The sequence below is a fragment of the Mesoplodon densirostris genome, chromosome 12 (genome assembly GCF_025265405.1).
Source record: "Mesoplodon densirostris isolate mMesDen1 chromosome 12, mMesDen1 primary haplotype, whole genome shotgun sequence".
Lineage (NCBI taxonomy): Eukaryota > Metazoa > Chordata > Mammalia > Artiodactyla > Ziphiidae > Mesoplodon > Mesoplodon densirostris.
The window spans coordinates 18731736-18754235 of NC_082672.1; the positions used below are offsets into that span (position 1 = coordinate 18731736).

General features: G+C 34.0%; 1 protein-coding gene across 6 annotated transcripts in view; it reads right to left on the bottom strand.

The window, feature by feature from the left end:
• The window catches only part of STXBP5 (syntaxin binding protein 5), a 163679-nt gene that overhangs the window by 140211 nt on the left and 968 nt on the right, over positions 1-22500 (bottom strand). For all 6 annotated transcript variants that reach the window (XM_060114516.1, XM_060114511.1, XM_060114510.1 and 3 more), the window contains exon 2: positions 21728-21825. In XM_060114516.1, the coding sequence (XP_059970499.1) occupies positions 21728-21825 (98 nt within the window). The remainder of the gene's footprint in view (positions 1-21727; positions 21826-22500) is intronic.

The following is a 22500-nucleotide window of genomic DNA, read 5'->3' on the forward strand; positions in this document are numbered from 1 at the left end:
ATATAGAAAAGTATTTCAATGAAAACTGGTACAAAGCAGATAGCAAAATAATAAGTGTAAAAGAATTTCATTATTGTGCTCATTCATATTTTTACCCAGCAAGTAACAGGTCTATGGTTCTTCTTAATTAAAAATAATTGTACCAAAAGGTTAAATTCCTATTTTCTAGGTATATGTTTTTCCCTTTGATTTCTAGAAGTCTTTTTAGGTGATATTTATTTACAATGGCTTTTATTTTATTACTAGCAATTAACTCTTCTATTATTTTATAAACTAGTAGACTAATTGAACATGTTTAGCCTATACTACCCTACTCTTTAAATACTTCAAAATTTTTATTACTATTATTAATATCAGTAGTAGTATTTTTGCTACATCAATTGCCCAAATGCAACTACATGAAGCTAAATTTGAAATTGCTACTATTGGCACTTGGTAGTGCCACGTCACACCCTGATAGATCAAAGATAGGTCTACATTCTGTTCATCCATTTCTTTTGTCAGATGACAGAAAAGACCTTCACCTTTCAGCCAGTATTTCTAATTTCTAAGTAAGTCTAAGAAATTACTAATTTCTAAGTAAGTCCAAGAAATTACTAATTTCTAAGTAAGTCCAAGAAATTACTAATTTCTAAGTAATTCTAATCTTTCCAGTTAAAATTCTTTCTGGCACCAATTTGCATATTCTATATTCCCACCTTATATAAATGGAGTAAAATTTCTCTTATCTGACCAGATCAGGATTAACTAAGTTAATTAAAAGTGTAAGCTACTGGGCTTCCCTGGTGGCACAGTGGTTGAGAGTCCGCCTGCCGATGCAGGGGACACGGGTTCGTGCCCCGGTCCAGGGAGATCCCACATGCCGCGGAGTGGCTGGGCCCGTGAGCCATGGCCGCTGAGCCTGTGCGTCCGGAACCTGTGCTCTGCAATGGGAGAGGCCACAACAGTGAGAGGCCCACATACCGCAAAAAAAAAAAAAAGTTGCAATCTTCCTATCTTGGATACCTTTAGTCTCAATTTTTCTACTGCTCACCTATCAAGAGCTTTGATGTCTACCTAACCCTACCAGTCATCTTTGTTTCTTGAGTAAACCAGTAATTTATCTGACCCATGACACAGGCCAGATACTTCCTGCACAGCTACACTCATGGTTTTTGTCCAGATAAGCACCATTAGAACTCCTAAGAGGAGCTGCAGAAGGCAAGGCTGTTTGGTTGGGAGCAGAGTCATTGAAAACAGACATGATCTTTGAGTTCAGACATGATCCTCAGGGTGAGCAGACATTCAGTCCTGTCTAAAACAACCATAAGACATTTGGTCCACACCAAAAGGTTCTTGATATTGGGTCCTGTCCAAAACCATTTTGCATAGACCAAATATGCTCATGGACATTTTGGATAGGACTAAATTTAAAGAAACTTTTGGCATGGACCAAATGTCTTATGAGTGTTTTAGACAGGACCAAATGCCCTGCATTTTTAAATAAAACTGTTAATACTTACTAATGCCAAGCAATAGGGGAAAAGAAATATTTAAGGAAAAAATAACATAATAAACCTTCCAGTTAATGAAGAATAATCAGGAAGACATACGTAATGACAGATAAGCAGAAACAAAGACTAGATCCAGTAAAATCTTTTATTTTATACTACTGTACCACAAATTAAAAATCAAAATAAGCATTCATCCAGTTGTCTAAATGGTTATTATATATACATATATATTTGGTTGGAAAGAGAGAGAAAAGAGGAATTTGGAGGCTTTTAAGTACATCATCATCATCGTAGTAGTTAAGACTTGTTGAACACTTAATGTGTCAAGCACTATGCATGTATTACCTCACAAGGAGTACCCTCTATTATAAGCTCTGTTTTGACAAATTAGGAAACTATGTACACAACAAAGTTAAATAAAGTAGTCAAAGCCATACAGCTAGTTAGTAAGGATGCTGGGGTTTGAACCCAAATAGTCTAACACCAGAACATACACAGATAGGCAGACACACACACAAATCAAACCTCACTGCCCAAACAGCCAATTTTCACATGTAAATGTCACTTCCTGACTTATTTTAAGTCATTTTAAAACTGGAGAATTAACAACGAGGAAATACTTAAAATCAATATCACTAAAGTCAGACTTGTCTAAAACAATAAAACTAGACCAAATGTAACTTTTAGTAGAAAGTAAACACCATAAAACCAATTAGGCATAAACAATAAACCAATCAAAAATTTTTTTCTAGGTTCACTTTTCATGTTTGTTCATGGTAATACACACCTATTTTAATAATGAAGCACTATGGACAAGCAGAATAAGCAAAAAGCTGGAGTTTTTTTTTCTCAAAATCTGGAGTTCTGTATCTCAAAATTTCAACTAGAATTAGAATAGTCTCCTTACAGATATCATCATGTGTAAAATGATGAGCCCACAAACATTTTAGAGACTATAGCCATGTGAGAGGAACAGTTCTTAGTAAAGTTTAAAAGATACTAAAATGAGTAAACAACCTTGGCTTCAAAAAACGGAATCAAAACACTGTATTAGTAGAATAAAGGAAGAAAACCACATGATCATCCCAACAGAAAAAGCCTTTGACAAAATCCAATGCCTTTTCATGATAAAGCACTCAAGGAGAAAGGAACTTCCTCAACTTGACAAAGGCCATATATGAAAAACCCACAGTTAACATTATTATACTAGTGCTGAAAGACTGGATGCTTTTGTGCTAAGCTCAGGAAAAAGGATGTCCACTTCTACCACTTCTACTTAACATTATTATACAGGACGTTCTAGCCAGGGAAAACAGGCAAGAAAAAGAAATACAAAGTGTCCGTGTTTCAAAGGAAGAAATAAAGTAAAACTATCACTACACGATCTTGTAGATGGAAAATTCAAAATCTTAAAATTTACAATAAACTAAAAAATAAAAAACTATTAGAATGAATAAATGAGGTCAGCAAGGTTACAGAACATAATATCAATATACAAAAATCAAATGTACTTCTACACACTGGCAATAAACAATCTGAAGTGGAATTAAGAAAATAATTCCATTTATAAGAATGCCACAAAGAATAAAATACTTAGGAATAAATTTATCCAAAGAAGTGCAAGACTTGTGCACTGAAAACTACAAAACATTGTTGAAACAAGATCTAAATAAATGGAAAGACATCCTATACTCATGAAACAGAAGACATAATAATTGTGAAGATGGCAATATTCAAACTGACCTACAAAATTAACACAATATCAGAATCCCAGCTGTTTGCAGAAACTGACAAGCTGATCCTAAAATTCACATGGAAATGCAAGGAACCCAGAACAGCAAAATAATCTTGACAAAGAAAAAAGTTGGAAGACTCACAATTCCCCAATTTCAAAACTTACTACAATGTTATAGTAATCAAGACAGTGTGGTATTAGCATAAGGGTAGATATATAGATCAATGGAATAATCTAAGAGTCCAGAAACAAATATTTATGATCAATTGACTCTGACAAGGATGTCAAGACACTTTAATGGAGAAAGAATAGTCTTTTCAACAAATGGTACTGGGACAAATGGATATCCACATGAAAAAGAATGAATTTGGATCCCTATCTCACACTATATACAAATGCTAGCTCAAAATGGAAGAGATCTAAATGCAAGAGCTAAATCTATAAGACTCTTAGAGGAAAACATACGAGTTAATCATTGTGACCTCAGATAAAGTCATGGTTTCTTAGATATAAGACCAAAAGCACAAGCCACAAAGAAAAAAAAAGATAAATTGGACTTCATCAAAATTAAAAGCATTTGTGCCTCAAAGGACACCATCAAGAAAGTGAAAAGACAATCCATGGAATGGGAGAAAACATTTGTGAATCATATCTTATAAGGATTTAATATCCAGAATATATAAAGAGCTTTAACAACTCAACAAAAAGACAACCTAATTTAAAAATGGGGCAAGAAAAATGAATAGACATTTCTCCAAAGATATGCAAATGGCCAAAATATATATGAAAAGATGCTCAACATCATTAGGGAAATGCAAATCAAAACCATAATGAAATATCACTTCACATCCTCTTGTATGGCTGTAATAAGACAACAACAAGGTTTGGTGAGGATGTGGAGAAATTAGAACCCTCAATTATTGCTGGGAGGAATGTAAAATGGTGCAGCCACTTTGGAAAATAGAGTGGTAATTCCTCTATTATATACACAGAGTTAACATATGACTCAGCAATTCCACTGCTATGGATAAAAATAAGAGAAATGAAAACATACATACACAAAACTTCTACACAAATGTTCACAGCAGCATTATTCATAATAGCCAAAAAAGAGGAAAATCCAAATGTCCATCAACTGATCATTGGATAAATAATATGTAGTAGATTTATACAATGGAATATTCAGCCATAAAAAGAAATAGTACACACTACAATATGGATAAACCTTGAAAATATCACACTAAGTAAAAGAAGCCAATCATAAAAGGCTACACATTATATGACTGCATTTATATAAAATGTCCTAAATAAAATCTATAGAAAAAGAAAGTAGATATGTGGTTGTGAAGGATTGGGTAGAGAGGGTGATGGGGACAGACTGCTAATAGGTATAAGGTTTCTTACTGTGGTAATGAAAACGTTCTGAAATTAAAAAGTGCTGATGATTGCATAACTCTGAATATAATGAAAAACACTGAACTGTACACTTTAAAAGGGTGAATTTTATGGTATATTCAAATATTTCAATAAAACGTATCATAAAAATAATTAGTTTGAATGGATGAAAACAAATAGCCAAAAATAAAAGACTGAATTTAAAGCAAAAATGATTGTAGCTACTAATGAAACAAGTGAAAACATTATATTCTTAAATATAATTTAAAAATCCCTTTTATCTGAGATTTAAAAATATCTTTTATAAGCAACAAATGAATATAACTATTTAGCAATCTAAATGAAATGCAGCATAGTAAGAGGGCAAAATAAGACTAGACTTAAACATTTTTGCAGTTAAGCTTTTTTCTTTCTGTCCTGCACCCAATTTTTAAACTTTTTAATTTCATTCAAGATTTGAACACAGGAAGTATTCAACAGATAAGAAACAACGAAAATGCAGTGTTCTCTTAAATAAATGAAAACTTCAATCATATAAAGAAATAGTATGGTTTTAGAAACACATAAGTAAAATCCCACGAAAAATATGTCTTTTCCTTTATAAATCATGATAATTTATGTTCCATCTAATAGTGTAAAATACACATTAATACTTAAAATATACAGATAAAAAAATTTCAGCAAATTCCAATATAAAAAACAATGTATTAAAAAGTAGGGAAAAGATGCTTTGGTTCAAGATAGTAAGCTGAACATATATGTCTGCTATAATTTGTTTTAAGAACATGCTAAAAAAAAAGTACAGCCAAAAGATTAAAAAAACTTGGAAAATATAAGAAAAAAATGCACTATAAAAGACTTTTAGGAAAGGTAACATCGAATAAGAGAAAAAAAATGTTATCAAAGAAGTAACAGGACAAAAATGTATTTTACTTAGCTTCTAAAAAAAAAATGTCTTCAGATGGAAGTACCCAGAATGATAAATGAAATAAGACCCATATCTAAATATACCACTGTAAAATCTTATCGCACGAACACTTAAGACCCTATAGCCTATCAGGAAAAAAATTACCATTTGGATGGCAATAATAATGCAAATAAAAGAAGAAACAAAGCAGAGCTTCTTATACTAAAGACTCTACTTTGTCTCCACATTTCCCATCTTGTAGCTCTTAAAAGGTAAAGAGAGCAAGCAACAGAATATTCCTTAACCATGTCTGCTTAACCCACTCATTTCTCTTAATTGAGAACTTTAATATGCATTGGGGATATAAATCATAGTCCCTATCCTCAAAAGCCTTAAACTCTAGTAATAGAAATATAAAAGCAAGAGAGCAGATAGGTGCACAGATACTCCCAAATGGTGTTCATTTTGTAGACAAGAATTTAGCTTGAAAAGAAAAATCACTTCCCAATTACTTTCACGATCGTCAGTTCATTTGGGCTTTAGCCTGTCTTATAGTATTCTATGTCCATGCTGTTCTTTTGTTTTCCTCTTTCTTTTTTATATAATCATATTGAATTCTGTTGGTACTTCCTTGTTGCCTTCAACAGGCATCACCTGTGACTAGTAGAATAAAAAATAGTAAAAGAAGCAGGCAATGGGACCCCAGCCAGTGATAAGTTCTGAAAGTACAACTCCTAGGCAAGTTTCACTGCTGCCACTACCACTGATTATACACATATTTGACAACCTCTATTTTTATGAAGAAGGCGGTAATATCAAGAGTGGTATATACTTAGGAAACTGTTAAGATTTTTAAGATTATGTACCTTCTCAGAGAATCTGTTCATTAATTCCTGTCACCAAGAAAAAAGGCAAAGAAAGTACTGGCATTATTCCAACAACTACAGAAGTGACATCTTCAATTTTCCAACCTAGAAAGAGAAGATTCGAGTACCTATAAAATGGAAAAGAACTGGAGAACTTTGATATCCTGTGCAGTGTCTGAAGATACACTTACATCCTGCAAAGTTTAAAAATAAGAATACGGAAAGCTGTATTTTTCATGAACTCATAAGTGAGTTCGTGATAATAAATTATTCCATGTTTAATTATGTAATATTCTGTGAAATAACTTTCTTTGAGCAGATATTCTGCTAACAAACCAAGGAAAATTTTTAAGGGTAAATTGTTCCTTCCTGCCACAGTAAAAATACTAAACCCAAGAGCATAATTTTAATCCATCAGAAACCCTGAAGGTTTCCACTAACTTCTGTTACCACTTCTTTTAGTACATTCTTAGACTTTTAGCAAACAGGGTAATTCATAACTCTTTAAGTATTCTAGTAAGCCTTCAAGGTGTCTACTTTGAATTGGCTTACTTTTCTGTGAATAAAAGGTCAGTGGATGATTTTTATTTTTAATGGCCCAAGTCTTGAACCATAATGTCATTATTTTTCAATAACGAAGTTAAAATCTAAATACCACCATAGTGTGGTCAAAGAATATTGATGAAAGCATCCTTAAAACGAAAAGAGGGTGAACTTTAGCATCAGACCAACTCTACCATTTACCCTGAATGTAAACAACAAATCAATTAGCACGTGAAAGCTTTCATTTCTTTGTTATTCTATACTGTTATGAGGAATAAATGGGGGCCAACAAATAAAAGAGGCAGTATATCATACATTTATGCTGGTCAAGATAATACAACCTATTCAAAAAAATAAAATTTCTAAAAGTAGCAGATAACCAGAGAAAAAATGGAAATACAGATACTGATCTGTGATAACTAAGGCAACCTATGTGTGCTGCAGAGTTCTCTTCTGTGAACTGCTTCACCTGCCTCCTTTGTCTCATCAGTGTGAGGATCACCTGCAAGTTTGAAACTAGACTTTTCAACCTCATAATTAGACTCCATGGTTTTTTTTTTTTTTTTTTTTATTGCTGGTTCTCATAACCAGTGACACACTGCTAGGAAGAGGAATAATTCAAACCTGGAATTCCAGTTCCTTTCCATCTTCATAAATATCTTGTACAGCTTCACAGCCTTGTCTCCAAAGGCAATGATAGAGCAAAGTGTCAGCTTATTTCCTTATGGTTGGTTATACCACAAATCTCAAGATGCTATGATTGTTTTAAAATGACATCCTTTCTACACACACTGTACTGAACATGATTCTTATCTACCATTTGCCTCACTAAGAATACTACTACCCTGTCTACCAAACATTTAACCAGTACTTCTCAATTCTGGCTCTACATTATAAGCATCCGTGGACATTTAAGATAAAAAAAAATTACAGATGTCAAACCCCATGCCAGACTCACTGAATCAGAATATCTAGAGAAGAAATCCAAACACATGTTTGGGCATTGTTTTGTTTTTTTTTTCAGCTCCACAAATCATTCTAACGTATATAGCCATGGTTCAGAACAATTGCAAAACTTTGTGGGCAAAAGTATGACTAAGCATTATCTTCCACAAAATTCATATATTGATATACATACACACATATTGTATATATATATATGAATAATTAAATTATTCTGTTTGAAGAAAGAAAGTCTGAAAAATTATCATGAATCCCCTTAATATCTCATCACAGGTCTTACTTTCCACACTTCTAAAAATTTGCTACTTCCATCTGAACTAGTTCTAATCAACTTGATAGGAATATGCTCAAAACAAGAACTTAAGTCTTTACCAAAGTTTAAGATAGTGAAGAACATCTCATTTTGTATTTTATGACCTATGAATGTATTTGCAATACAAAGCCTTTGTCAAATAGCAATTATTTTCACTTTCATAGTACAGTACCCCTAACTCTATAGTTTCATCTGCTTGACAAACATCAATTGAAAAACCGCTTTTGGAAGATCATGTGTTCTTCACCTATAAAAATGAATACAGACTTCCTATTTGTCGTCCAGCACATAAGAAATTTGGAAGTTGTCATTCTGTCCTGACAATAAATAAAAAGCTGTTCAAACTAAAAATCAACAACTCTTCTTAGATTCATAAGACAAGTGAGGTCACAGGGCAAATGGCTGCCCCTAAAATTGCAGACACAGATAGGCCAATACAGAAAATCACAACTTACTGAAACCAACCAACCAGCAGACACCTCTGCAGGAATCAGTGCTGGGGCAGGAAAACCTAAATTGTACTTGATGAACTGCTGGAGGCCTAAAGTAGACAAGTGTGTTAGAAACTCCAGGAGGACCCAATCATGGGAGGGATCCCCATACATTAGTGAGTTTTACCTCCATGGACTCTACCAGGTTCTCACAGTGACTATTTGAGAAAAATCCCCTCCCACTTCCAGGAGGGGGAAAGGGAAAAGCAACCATTTTTAAATACACTGGAGCGTTCTGTTCATAACAAGGTCTGCCCTCTGGAGAAACTAATGAGAGCCTAAACTGCTGGGGGCTTATCAGAGCCTAACTGACCTGAAGGAAGGGAAATATCCAACTTCAACCCACTCTAGCCATCCTAACTCCTCTGAAGAAAGTGGGAGGAGAGGGGAATTGAGGAGCGCCTGTGTAGTTCACAGTCCAGAAGCACAGGCTCACAAAAAGACTACGACCTAAGAAAGCTTCCCCTCCCCGTACCACCAAAAATGAATCTAGACACAGACCTTACATCCTTCACAAAAATTAACCCAAAATGGATGGTAGACCTAAATGTAAAACTCCAAACTATAAAATTCCTATAACATAGGAGAAAACCTAGATGACCTTGTGTATGGCAATGACGTTTTAGATACAACACCAAAGGCCCCATCCATGAAAGAAAAAAATGATAAACTGGACTTGATCAAAATCTTCTGCTTTGTGAAATGCAGTATCAAGAGAATGACAAGATAAACCACAGACCTGAAGAAAATATTTGCAAAAGACACATCTGATAAGCTACCATTATCCAAAATACCCAGAGAACTCTTAAAATTCAACAATAAGAAAACAAACAACCCAATTAAACATGAGCCAAAGACCTTAACAGACACCTCACCAAAGAAGATATACAGATGGCAAATAAGCATATGAAAAGATGCCCCACATATGTCATTGGGGAAATGCATATTAGAATAAGGAGATACCACTACAAATCTATTAGAAGAGCCAAAATCCAGAACTGACGACACCAAATGATGATGATGACGTGGAGCAAAAGAGCTCTTGTTCATTGTTGGTGGGAATACAGAATGGTACAGCTATCTTTGGAAGACAGTTTGGCAGTTTCTTACAAAACTAAACATACTCATACAATCTAATAGTCACACTCCTTGGTATTTACCCAAAGGAAATGAAAATTTATATCCACACATAAACCTGTGCATGGATATGTAGAGCCACTTTTTCAAAATTGCCCAAACTTGGAAGCTACTAAAGATGTCTTTCAGTAGGTGAATGGATAAACAAACTGTGGTTTATCAGACAATGGAATATTATATAGCACTAAGAAGAAATGAGCTATCGACTATGAAAAAACACAGGAAACTTAAATGCATGTTACTAAGTGGAAGACAATCTGAAAAGGCTACTTACTGTATGATTCCAAATATGTAACATTCTGAAAAAGGCAAAATTATGGAGACAGTAAAAGGATCACTGGTTACCAAGAGGTAGGGGAAAGGGAGGGATGAAAAGGTAGAGCACAGAAAGTTTTTAGGGCAGTGAAACTGTTCTATATGATAATATAATGGTGGATACATGTCATTATACATTTGTCAAAACCCACAGTATGTACAACACCAAGAATGAACCCTAACATAAACTATGGAACTTGGGTGATGATGTGTTAATGTAGGTTCATCAACTGTAACAAATGTACCACTCTAGTGGGGGATGCTAATAATGGGGGAGTCTGTGCCGAGTGGGAACAGGGGTAGATGGGAAATCTCTGTACTTACTGCTTAATTTTGCTGTGAGGCCAAAACTGCTCTAAAAAGTAAAGTCTGCTAAAAAATTAATGTTATGAAATGAAGCTGGCCACATTCTCATGATTCTAAGGGTGGACATAATTTTTACTGCTCACTCACAGTTCTAACATCCTGCTAGTCTGCTATTCAAGCAAAACTATAACGTGCACTATTTCTACAGTAAAAATTTAACGAAATGCTAAAATTAACCATGAAAGATGCATAGGTCAACATTTAAAACTTCCTTAATCCAACACGATTGTAATATTTTACAGTAAATGTCAAATGGTATTTGAAAAACTGTCAGTCAACTGCTTTCTTTTCATGTGAGTGAAACATCAAAACAAAGTAATTGCAGCATCTAGACTAAAATATAATTATAGCATTAACTGGGTTGAAATAGGCCTCTAGTTACATCTTCCACTATTATTTTGAATAAGAATTTTTTATTATTTTTGAATAGAGTGGTTCAAAAATATTCATTCTTATTATTTACTGCTTTGGAGTTAGGACCGTCTCTAAAGGGGTCAAAATGAATTATATTTATTATCACAGGCAATTCTTTAGAATGGCTTTTGATACATAAATATACTTTCAAATGAACCATTTGCTCAGTCGTCTATGAAATATAGTCATAAATAACCATGGCCTGGGTTAAAGAAACAAAAAGGAACATACATTCTCACATATCATATAACAATCTTTTATCCCAGCATCCATTCTCAGATGCTTAATGGCTAAGTTCTTAAGTATGGCCAAGTGAATTTTAAAAGAAAAATAAAACACATTTTGAAAAATATAGTACAAAGACTGCATAGATGGAAAATCTGTTTCAATACTTTTCCTCCCTTTCAAAAGACAAAAAGGAAAAAATACACAAAAGGAAAGCAATTTGGCAGAAAGTACTGCAATAGTTGATGCCACTAGATTTATTGTCACTTTTGGCAGAGTACTGCTGTGAAAAAGCAGAGGTGCTGCTATTACAAGAAAAGATTATGTACTTTCAAGAAAGGGTAGGATAAATCACTCTTCAACAGACAACCTCACCAGGAAAAGCTTCAGAAGTTCCAGAGAGCCCTTATTGAAAGGGAAGCACAACCAAAAACTATAAAACAAAACATTATTTAACAATAATTACCATATAATTTCTAAGTCTATATTATTTTGCAAATAACATCATGTGTTTAGCAAACCCTAATTTCCAAACGAAGACTGTACTAAAACCAAAAGTATTAGCTATTGTTATTAGTTAAAAACCTTTGTATTCACTCCCAGTTTAAGGGAATGTTACTCTAGATCAATGCTCATTTTTAAATCATAGCACCAGTAAATATAAAGAAATATGCTCAGCATGTCATCATTTCATTTGTCTTACATAACAACTTCCAAAAGGATTAACACCAGTTGGAGAAATGAAACTAAGTAGAAATCAGCCTTATTTACTGAATAAAATTTATATTTACTGCTAATGAAAAACGATGTAAACAGTGAGCAACTATAAAAATTTTTCATGGCGGATATAATGTTTTCAATTTGTCGCATGTATGTTCATTCCAAGAAGGGACATGCAACATATCTGACTCTTAAAGAAGGTAACCATGCACCTAAATTTGCTTCTAAGAGCTTTATGAGTTTTTTTTGTTATTGTTGTTAATACATTTTTTCAGGTTATTTTCTCCCTCAGTGTAAATGATTTATTTTCAATCAAAATTTGCAGATATACAAGAAATCACAATATTTTAATAAAATATTTACATTCACTTTTATTTTTAAAAGTATCTAAATGTTTCTACATAGCTCTATATAATATTAATGAAAATATTAGGAAAAAGCTACAAATGCCAATATATTTAAAATTAAAATTAGGAAATAAAGGGCTCAAACAAGCTGAATACTTCAATAATAGAACTGATCACTGAACTGTCCCCAAACAATGCCTGATAAGTCATCTTATCATACAAATTATAATTCACCAGAAAAATAATGCATCTTTCATAGGATCAAAAAATACTTATGAAAATTATTTAACTTGGTATATAGCAGTACCATATATCATTCTTTAAAATAGTTTTCTATTTATGACTAAAGATTAAACTGATATGCAAGTGTAATTTATGAAACTTAACTATAAAAATGTCAGTAGTAATTCCTTCCTGAGTATTCCTCTCCAATTTAAAAGCAAGGAAGCCTGATAAACTAAAGCAGGGATGGCAAACTTCAGCTTGTGGGCTGAATCTAGTCCACTGCCTGATTTTATAAATAAAGTTATATTGAAATATCTATACTCCTTCCTTCACATATTGTCTATGGCTGCTTTTGTGCTACATTGGCAATGTTGAGTAGCTGGGTCAGAGACAATAAAGCCAAAATATTTACTATCTAGTACGTTACAGAAAAAGTTTGCAGACTCCTGAATTATAGATTTAGACCTTCATTACTTCATTTGTATGCACACACACACTCATCTTCTATATGATCTTTAGTAGAGAAGATATTAAGCTAATCATTTAAGAATCTGTATGTTCTTTCTGTTTTGATTTTATAATTGTATATTGACCACTGTCCAATTTCTGGCCTCTTTATAAGGCAGAGGATATTGCTTGATTCTGATTTGCACTGCTTTGGACTCTACTGCATCTTCTCATATGCTGTAACATTTCTGACAGATATTTTAAAATAAAAATACCTCAATATTATAGCTATAATTTCCAAAAGGACTAGTTTTAGCCATTTAGTGACTATGTGATATTACGTATAAAGGATGGTAATGTAGAAATTTACATTTTAACCGTGAATTAAGAAAAAGATTGCTACATGGGTGGAAAAAGGGATGGAATTAAACCCAAAAGGACATCACAAAGAGAAAGGCACTGGGCTTTAAAGGATTACTTTAACAGGGAAAAATGTATTCTAGACCAGGGGTCCCCAACACGTTAGGGTTCCTGTTAGGAACCAGGCCGCATGGCAGGAGGTGAGCGGCAGGCGAGGCAACAAAGCTTCACCTGCTGCTCCCCACTGCTCCCCATCGCTCGCATTACCACCTGAACCATCACCCCTCCCCCATCCGTGGAAAAACTGTCTTCCATGAAACCGGTCCCTGGTGCCAAAAAGGTTGGGGAACGCTGTTCTAGACTTAAGGAATCACTAAACACATGGCCCATTGTGGGACACTGAGTAGTAAGGAATAAACTGTCAATGATTCTTTCCCCTTCCCCTCCTTCCACCCAAGTCCAAAAATAAAAACAAAAGTTACACATAAAACAGAGCCAGTATCCACAATTTCTTTAAAATGAAATACAAAAGAATGAGAGATTAAAGCAATTGGGACTGCTAAATCTGCAAGTAGATGACTGTTACTTAAATTTTTCAAAAATGTTAAAAATTGTAATAATATATGGAAGACAACTAACTTGCTTTCTTCTTTGGTGTTGCAAATAAATATTTGAAATAGGTTTAAACTAAAGTACAAGACCTATTATATAGAAGCCTGAATATCTTCACAGGAAGAAGTTTGAGTAATTAAATCCAAAGGTACTATTGATATTTTCTCCTTAGTATGATTTACATCACATGTGACTAAGGGAAGGGAGATGTATCAAATACCTTTTGGTAGGCTTTTATGATTATAGTTTATGAACTCTTAGTTTATTTTACAAAAATCAAGTCAACAGTCACTTTGTTTTGCTTCCTAGGAAGTTTTATAGTACTATATTATGTTTAATAAAAGGCATTCAAATATAAAAGGTAGTATATAGTAAAACATCCTTTTCTCTTTGTCATTCTGCTATATTCTTAAACAGACACCTGTTTAGTTCAAACCAAAGACATTTCATTAATCTGCAATCCCAAGATACTGAATAATATACCTTCCGATGATGATAATGCACCAAATCAGGACAGGATATTCTCATTTAAGCATTATCAGTCATAATGCTGACACTCTGATTATTAATTTCCTTCTTGTAAATAAGGTGTCACTTCCAATGCATTAAGTTAAAGTCAAAAAGTGACACCCGAAGCTTATCTTTTATTTAGTGATAATCACCCCTATAGTCCACTTATTTACATGTACATTGCTAGTTATTACTTTTCCAACTTACTATACAATTACTCCAATTACGTGCTACCAAGTCAATGAAATTAGTCTCTATTAAATTTCTTACATAAAAATTAATAAAATCAGGCTTCCCTGGTGGTGCAGTGGTTGAGAGTCCGCCTGCTGATGCAGGGGACACGGGTTCGTGCCCCGGTCCGGGAAGATCCCACATGCCGCGGAGCGGCTAGGCCCGTGAGCCATGACCCTGAGCCTGCGTGTCCGGAGCCTGGGCTCCGCAACGGGAGAGGCCACAACAGTGAGAGGCCCGTGTACCGCAAAAAAAAAAAAAAAAAAAAAAAAAAAAAAAAAAAAAATTAATAAAATCATATGATTAGGAACCCAGTATTATTTTTAAGCAATCTCATTTTAATTTACATCCTGACCATTAACACTCAATAAAGGAAAGTAAACTTTGTTAATAATATTTAAAAATGGCCCAAGTTTCCTGTTATTAATGAGGCCCTACCGATTAAACAAAGGAAAAGCAACCCACCATCCTAGTATTCAATGTGAGCTGCTGTTTCATCAACGAAAAAAGTGTATCTCACATGCTTTTTCCTGCTCCCTTTTGTAAATAAAAGTTTACAACTGTGCATCTGCTGACTTATGAATGCAGGCAACGGGTACAAAGTAAAGGGGCCCACAATGGGATTGAGTCCAACACTTCACCCTCTTTAACAGATACTCAGAACAACCAATCAGAAGACAACTCTAGACAGAGATGGTACAGAGCATTCCCAAATCCTCCACAGAAAAAAATTCAAGATCCTAGAGCCAGAAGGACTCTTAGAAATCACAGATCCCAATTTCCTCATTTTACAGAAAAGGAAACTAAAGCCTAGAGATTTTAGTTGGCTTATCCAAAATTAGTCTGAAGACTAGAACACAAGCTTTTAATAAGGGAATTCTTCCAACATTCCTTTACCTTTTTCTGTCAGGATGGCAAAGTCAAGTTATATTTTTAAAAGCAAATTATACTAAAAAACAAATGGAAAACAAAGAGGATACCCAGCAGAAATAAAAACCCATCTTACTTAAAGTAAAAAGGCTTACCAAGCACAGACTCGATTCCCCAGTAATTAACATATCCCTTTTCAATCCCATTCAGATTCTATCATACCTTGTTTCCCTCCACAGGAAATTCATTGCAAAATAACTGTTTCCAGGCAGACACCTTTTCTGGTAGTCTCTAAAGTAAGTGTGCCTATTCTTCTTGCTGCAGTATTCCACGCTGAGAATCACAACCTATAGCTGACACAGTACTCATTCTTCCTTTTATACAAAGTCCTCTTCAGTGAGGAGCTAAGAGATGAGAAGTAAAAGTATTTTGAAGTCCTTGTTTCTCCTCTATGGCTAGAATTTCAAGTGACTAGAATTCTTCTATGAACAAAAAGGATGGCGGGGTAGAAGAGTAACAGAAATTTGGCTAAATTCTAGCTGAACTGTTTCACTTTTAACTACTTTGAACAGAAATCTATTTCCAGGGCTTCCCTGGTGGTGCAGTGGTTGAGAGTCCGCCTGCCGATGCAGAGGACACGGGTTCGTGCCCTGGTCCAGGAAGATCCCACATGCCACGGAGCGGCTAGGCCCGTGAGCCATGGCCGCTGAGCCTGCACGTCCGGAGCCCGTGCTCCGCAACGGGAGAGGCCACGACAATGAGAGGCCCGCGTAACAACAACAAAAAAATCTATTTCCAAATCTTTTTTCCACTTTTGTTAATTACAATAAAATAAAATTAATAAGCAGCAAGTCAAACATTGCAATGCTAGCTATCAAAGTACAAAGCCATTAAACAATCATTTATCACCTACTATGTGAAACAAACTTTCACAATCATTTATCACCTACTATGTGAAACAAACTTTCACGTATTATCTTATCACATCTAAATAGCAATCCTGGAAACTTGTGGTTGAAAAGAACACAACCATTTTAAAGAAGACAAAAACAGTACTTTAAGAACTTTTCCTTCGAAGACTGACTACGTCAGCTACAAAAATAATGAAATTAAGGCCTTCCTACACAGAGCCTGGCAGCTAGTTGCTTCTCAGCAAGTATTTGCTGAAATAAATGAGTGAAAGAACTGAGCATTAAAACCACAGAAAAACTCTCATATTTATAATAATATCATATTGAATTGTCACCAAAACAGTCCTTGCATGGTCCTAAAAACATACACATTATTGCATTTAATCCTGACGCTCACTTCACGAACTAGTTGGGTTATTATTCCTACTTAACTGGTGAAGAATTAGGACAAAGTGTAGTTGTTCTCAACCAGGAGCCCCTGGAAGTGTGTGAGGGCATGTGGGTTACCACACTAACAGCAGAGGTAACCCTGGCATTTAGTAAGTCGGAGCCAGGGATATTAAATAGCCTGCAACGTGCTGGGCAAACCCACAGAATTATCCAGCCCCAAATACTAGCACTACTGAGAGACACTGACCAAGGATAAATGGACAAAGCCAAACAGCTAACAGGGACTTTAAATTATTTCGATTCAATAACAAAATCCAGGAAATCACCAAGGACCAACCCAAAGGAAACCAAATGTAAAAGCGCATCAAATGCTCAAGCTAGAATCAGTCTAGGCTACCTTCTCGAAATGGCAATAGTATAAAAGTAAAAGATTACATAATTCCAAACTCCACATTACTCTGCCACCCTCTTTACCAAGTTTTCCATTTCTGTCTTGTAATTACCTCAGTGCTGTATTTGAAAACTTTATCATCACCTTTAGTTGCTCCCTCTAAGATTTGATACAAAGAAGTCATCAAGTCCTTCTCCAGTTCCCATTCTACTACCCCTGCTTTGGATCCACTTTATTACCCATATGGATTTAGTTACATATTAAGGTTCCCTTGGCTCTATTCTTTTCATCCATGACACCACTGCATTATTAATCATCCTAAAAATCACAAGGTCTTCCTGAGAGCGTATCTCCTTATATAGCTACAATGGTTCCTTACTGAATAACACCCAGATAACTCAGGCTAACACTCAAGGTTTTCCACCTACTGGTTCCTTATTTTTCCCTCCAACTCAATTAGGATCACAATTCCAAGCAGTCTCTAGTATTCCTCTAAACTACCATGATCCCTTTTCTCTACTTTTGCCCACAGTGTTAGCCTAGAATAATTTTCCAACTCCTCCTTCCCTGCCATTCTCAAACCTCATCTACTAATGTGCAAAAGTGTCACTAAACGCAATAAACTTCCCTGTAATTTGACTTTGTGTTATGTCAGTAGACCCTAAATAACTCTTACTTCAATTATGTTTATCTAGTTCTAGTCCTTGAACATAAGAATCATATTTTCATTTCTTCTTCATACTCACCTAGAACAATATATAGCTACTTAGAATCACAAAGTTGTTTCTCGAAGAAATCATCTAATACAGCACCTTCATTTTAAAAGTAAGAAAAAACTAACTCAAGGTCACATAATTCTTTAGTGGCAAGACACGAACAGGAAATAAGGCCACAATTCATAATCGAACGTTAACACTTAACAAGTGCTTGTTAAATGAACTCCAATGTACAGAAATCATTTTGTAAGCCTGCATTCAGCAAAATTACACTGCAATTTAAAAGACAAGCCCATGCCTTATCAAAGCAGAGACTGCCTACTATATTTTCCACAAGTCAGGAAGACAATAAATGAGATCCTTTGATAATTTTGATACTTAAAAACTCAATTTTTTACAAAGATTAAGTAAATTTGAAAGTCCATTTTTTGGCATAGTCCTTGAACTACTCATACATAAAACAACCTTGTTGTGTTTAGACAAAAATACCTTAAAAATAAGATCAGGGTAGCCCATAGTTACAACAGACTATGAAGCAATTCGAAATTATACTAGTAAACCAGGAGTCCAGATAAGGACAACAGCAGAATTACTAGAAATGCCTTCATTCTTCAGTTAGAACCTTTTTTGTTCCCTTTACTTATTCCATATGGGGATAGATGATTACTTTATCTCAATAGTTCTGATGCTTAGATTACTCAGAAGAACCAAACTGTACCTATTTCTACATGGCAAAAGGAGGAGAATTAAGATAATTAAATCACTACTGTACAACTTGGCATATAAAATTACGCTTTCCTGCTTCCTATCAGTAAGTTCATTCCAACCTCATATTCACTCCAGAAGCCAAAAAAGTTGAACATAAAGCATGTTTATAATGACATCAGCCATTTGCTATACGTTAATGCAGCAAATACATTAAATTTATCTTGCTTCATCATTTGTTAGATACTGTTTTAGGATTCAGATTTTCACAACTCTTGTCTACAAACATTAGATACCAGATGTAAATTCTTCATCATCTTTTTTCTAACCTCAAAACAGATAACTTAGTAGAGTCCTCCAACATTTAGGAAGACACTCTATTAGTTAAATTAGACATGCAATTCAAATTCTAATAACCCAGTCCCACTTTTGAAAGCCTCCTACTCTGCTCCACAGTTAGATGAAAGAAGACTTTATTTACAAGTATACTTCTGCTCTGAAGACATCTTTTAGAACAAATGTATTACAGACTACAAGAGTCTAATACGAGAAGAAAATAAAGAGAAGGACTATAAGAAGCCAAATGCAACAGTGAAAAATATAAAAGAACTAGGGCAAGAGAAGAGACTTATTATTAAGTCTGCACATTAAACCAATATGGAGCTTTGAAAGAAACTATAGTTGTCTAGCTTTCAAAACAAAGCACAGAGAAATTAACAAATTTTAAGCCACGTATGTGGAAATTATATAAAAATAAAAAGATCTTAATCTTTCTATTTTAGATAAATAAAAAGATTTTTATTTTACTTTAAAATAAAAAAAGATTTCTATTTTACTTTAGATTTTCTACAAATCAAAGCCATAATAAAGCTCATAAGCTTATCTCCTACTTAAGCCTAACAGAAGGAATGACTAGTGGTATTACTGTTAGGCAAACCAATTTATCACTCTGGAATGTTCATATAAATCTCGTAAAAAGGTAAAGTAAAAATATATTTGGTAAACTGCTTTCCTAACTTCACTGTAAATACAGTTAAGAGAGGTTCTAAAAAAAATTAGAGTGTAACTGTAAATTACAGATTCACTTTTCATACAGTATTTAACTATAAAAATGTATAAAAGCAAAAGACATATAAGTGATGATTTTGTACACTTGATCCTTGCTTTCATTTGACAGTCAGCATTAGGCCTAACATTTTAATTTTAACTTCTCTCTTTGTGTAATTTGCTAATTCCTCAAATGCAGTAGGGGTAAAAAGTCTTGTCTAAGAAATATATTTGATTTTATAAAATCAGACTTGCTTGTGGTACTCACGATTATATTAAGTTATAAAAGGAGCAGACTGGCTGTTAAAAGAAAAGTTATGTACGGTAAGAAAATTGAGACCACACTGGGTCTCAACTGGGAAAACAGTAAAAATTGAACCCACTTAAAAGAAAACCAAAATAATTTAAATACAACTGATTTAATTCAACTTTTTTTTTTCCCTTTTAGTCCAGAGGTGATACTCTTTTGCTGTTAACGAAAAAAAAATTGCTTTTCATTCTAAACAGTCCATCTGGATCCAATACCACACTACTTTGTCACTACACGGGGTTTTGCTGAACACTTAGTACCCACACTACCAAAATTAATTTTATTCCCATCTTCACAAGACTAAAATAGGAGCCCTAAACTAGAAGGTATGGATCACTGGATACCAGAATAAAAATATTTATACAATTGAAGTAAAAAATATTTTAATGTCAACTATCTAGATATTTGGGTAAGAACTATTTAGATATACTGCCTTAGAAATTCACAGATTCAGATGTAGCCTGGTCAGATTTTACCATTTTTACAGGTATGACTGCACTACTGGTATTTACTATGAATGATAGACTTCACTTAGTAACACAATTCAGTGAAAACTTTTATAAGCATTTTGAACAGAGCACACTAATCACAAATAAAATATCCTGATACCACATATAGCACTAGTTTGAAATGAAGATTTTAAAAGATTGCAAAAAAAGGTAAGACACATGTTTAACTCAAATGCAGGCTCCCCTCCTCCTTCTCAGGAGCCAGATAAATCTAACACGTGGGGAGTAAAGTTTCCTGCTCTTCCGTGTTTCTTATCATCTAGTGTTTTCTTTTATTTATTACCAACATGTTACTTAAATAATAGGTAGGAAGCAGATATCCTACTGATGGATGAACAAAGCATTTTCTTTTTAAAATCTGATGTTTAAGTTTAAAATTAAGGGCATTTAGGTTAATATGGGTAAATATCATAGTAAAAGTAAACACAATTTTATTTCAAGTTAAATAGTTTGAGAGGAATTGTGTAGTATTCTCCATTGTTCAGACTGAAAAAATTATCTTGAAGAATGAGTAGGTATTTGGGAAAAAATGCTATGACAAAACAATTATAGTTCATGCATAACCAAGAAAAATAATTCTCTATACTAATATTTAAGAGTACAGCTAACCTAAGAGTATTTACATATACATAACAAATGTAGACCATGAAAGAGAAAACATATCAAGACAGTACACTTCTCCATTTGCATTATACTAAGAAAATGCTCTAAAACTTTTAGAAATAGCAATACTTCATAACTATTTATATAAAACTTATGTTTGTTTTCTAATGATTTTTCTAGATGGACAAGTCAGAAAGAAATTCAAATTCAACCTCTAATTCATTAGAATAAATAGTCATAATTTCAACATCTACCATGCACAATATTTTTAAAAAAGCAAATAAAATGTGACTTGTGCTATTGTCTTTAAACCTCATCCTCAACATAGTCCATTCAATAGACCACTAGTATAAGCAGATATATTTCCCCTTAGAAACTTCTTCCTTGCAAAGACAGTAATTATTATAGCAAAACTTTAGAACTCTATGTGGATACATGTTTAGCTACTATAAATTGAGCTGAGAAACATCACAGCAACATACAACCTGCATGCATGCAAGTATAATCATGGGGAAAGATACAACCACATGATTTCACATAATACCTGATCATACCATTTCTTTGGCATTAAACAGGAAAAGCAACTAATCAGCAATACAGAAGGACTGGGGAGAATACAGTAAAAGTTAAAAAATTAAATGAAATTAAATTAAAGGATACAGCCTCAAAGCACCAGTCTGAGTTCCCACTGCCAGGATCTTCTGTACAGGATCAAAGGCCAGGGCTGAGGGTTGATAGGGAAATCCATGGCGAACAGTCTAGGGATGGGCAAGTGACATCACAGCAACCAAGTCAGAAAGCAAAGTTTTAAAACAGAAAAGTCAATAGAGGCATTAGAACCTAGAAGCAATTATAATTGATGCAAAACACATATACATACACTGCTATAAAAAACAACAACAACTATGAAGTCTACATCAAACAAAAACCTATGCACATAGAATCTGAAACCAAAACAAACAAACAAACAAACAAGAAAACTATCCCAGTGTTACATCTTAATTTCTGCTTTTCCATCACAGTGGTAGGCTTTAGAAGAAAATCTAATATTCTATACTATTATGTCTGAGAACAAATTACTGAAGTTTTCAGTGGTCAAAAATTCTGTATATTCATTTAAAAATGCAACTCATGCTTTTTTTCAAGTGTGATAACTTTATCATTACTTTATTTGGATGCTAAATACAAGTACTTCTAAGGAAATGCTGTCATAATTACTTTAATTAAAGATTCAGTAAAGCAATTAGCAAACATCTATCTCATCATTTTGCAACTGTAACAGAATGAAAATAAACACAGCATATATTTTTGCATTTTGCTATTAAATCCTTAATTTTAGGACACTGGGGCAAAAAAGTACGTACACACTTTTAAGAAACTCTGACTTATGAATGCCTGGTATTAATACCAACACAAGTTTGTATTTCTCATTG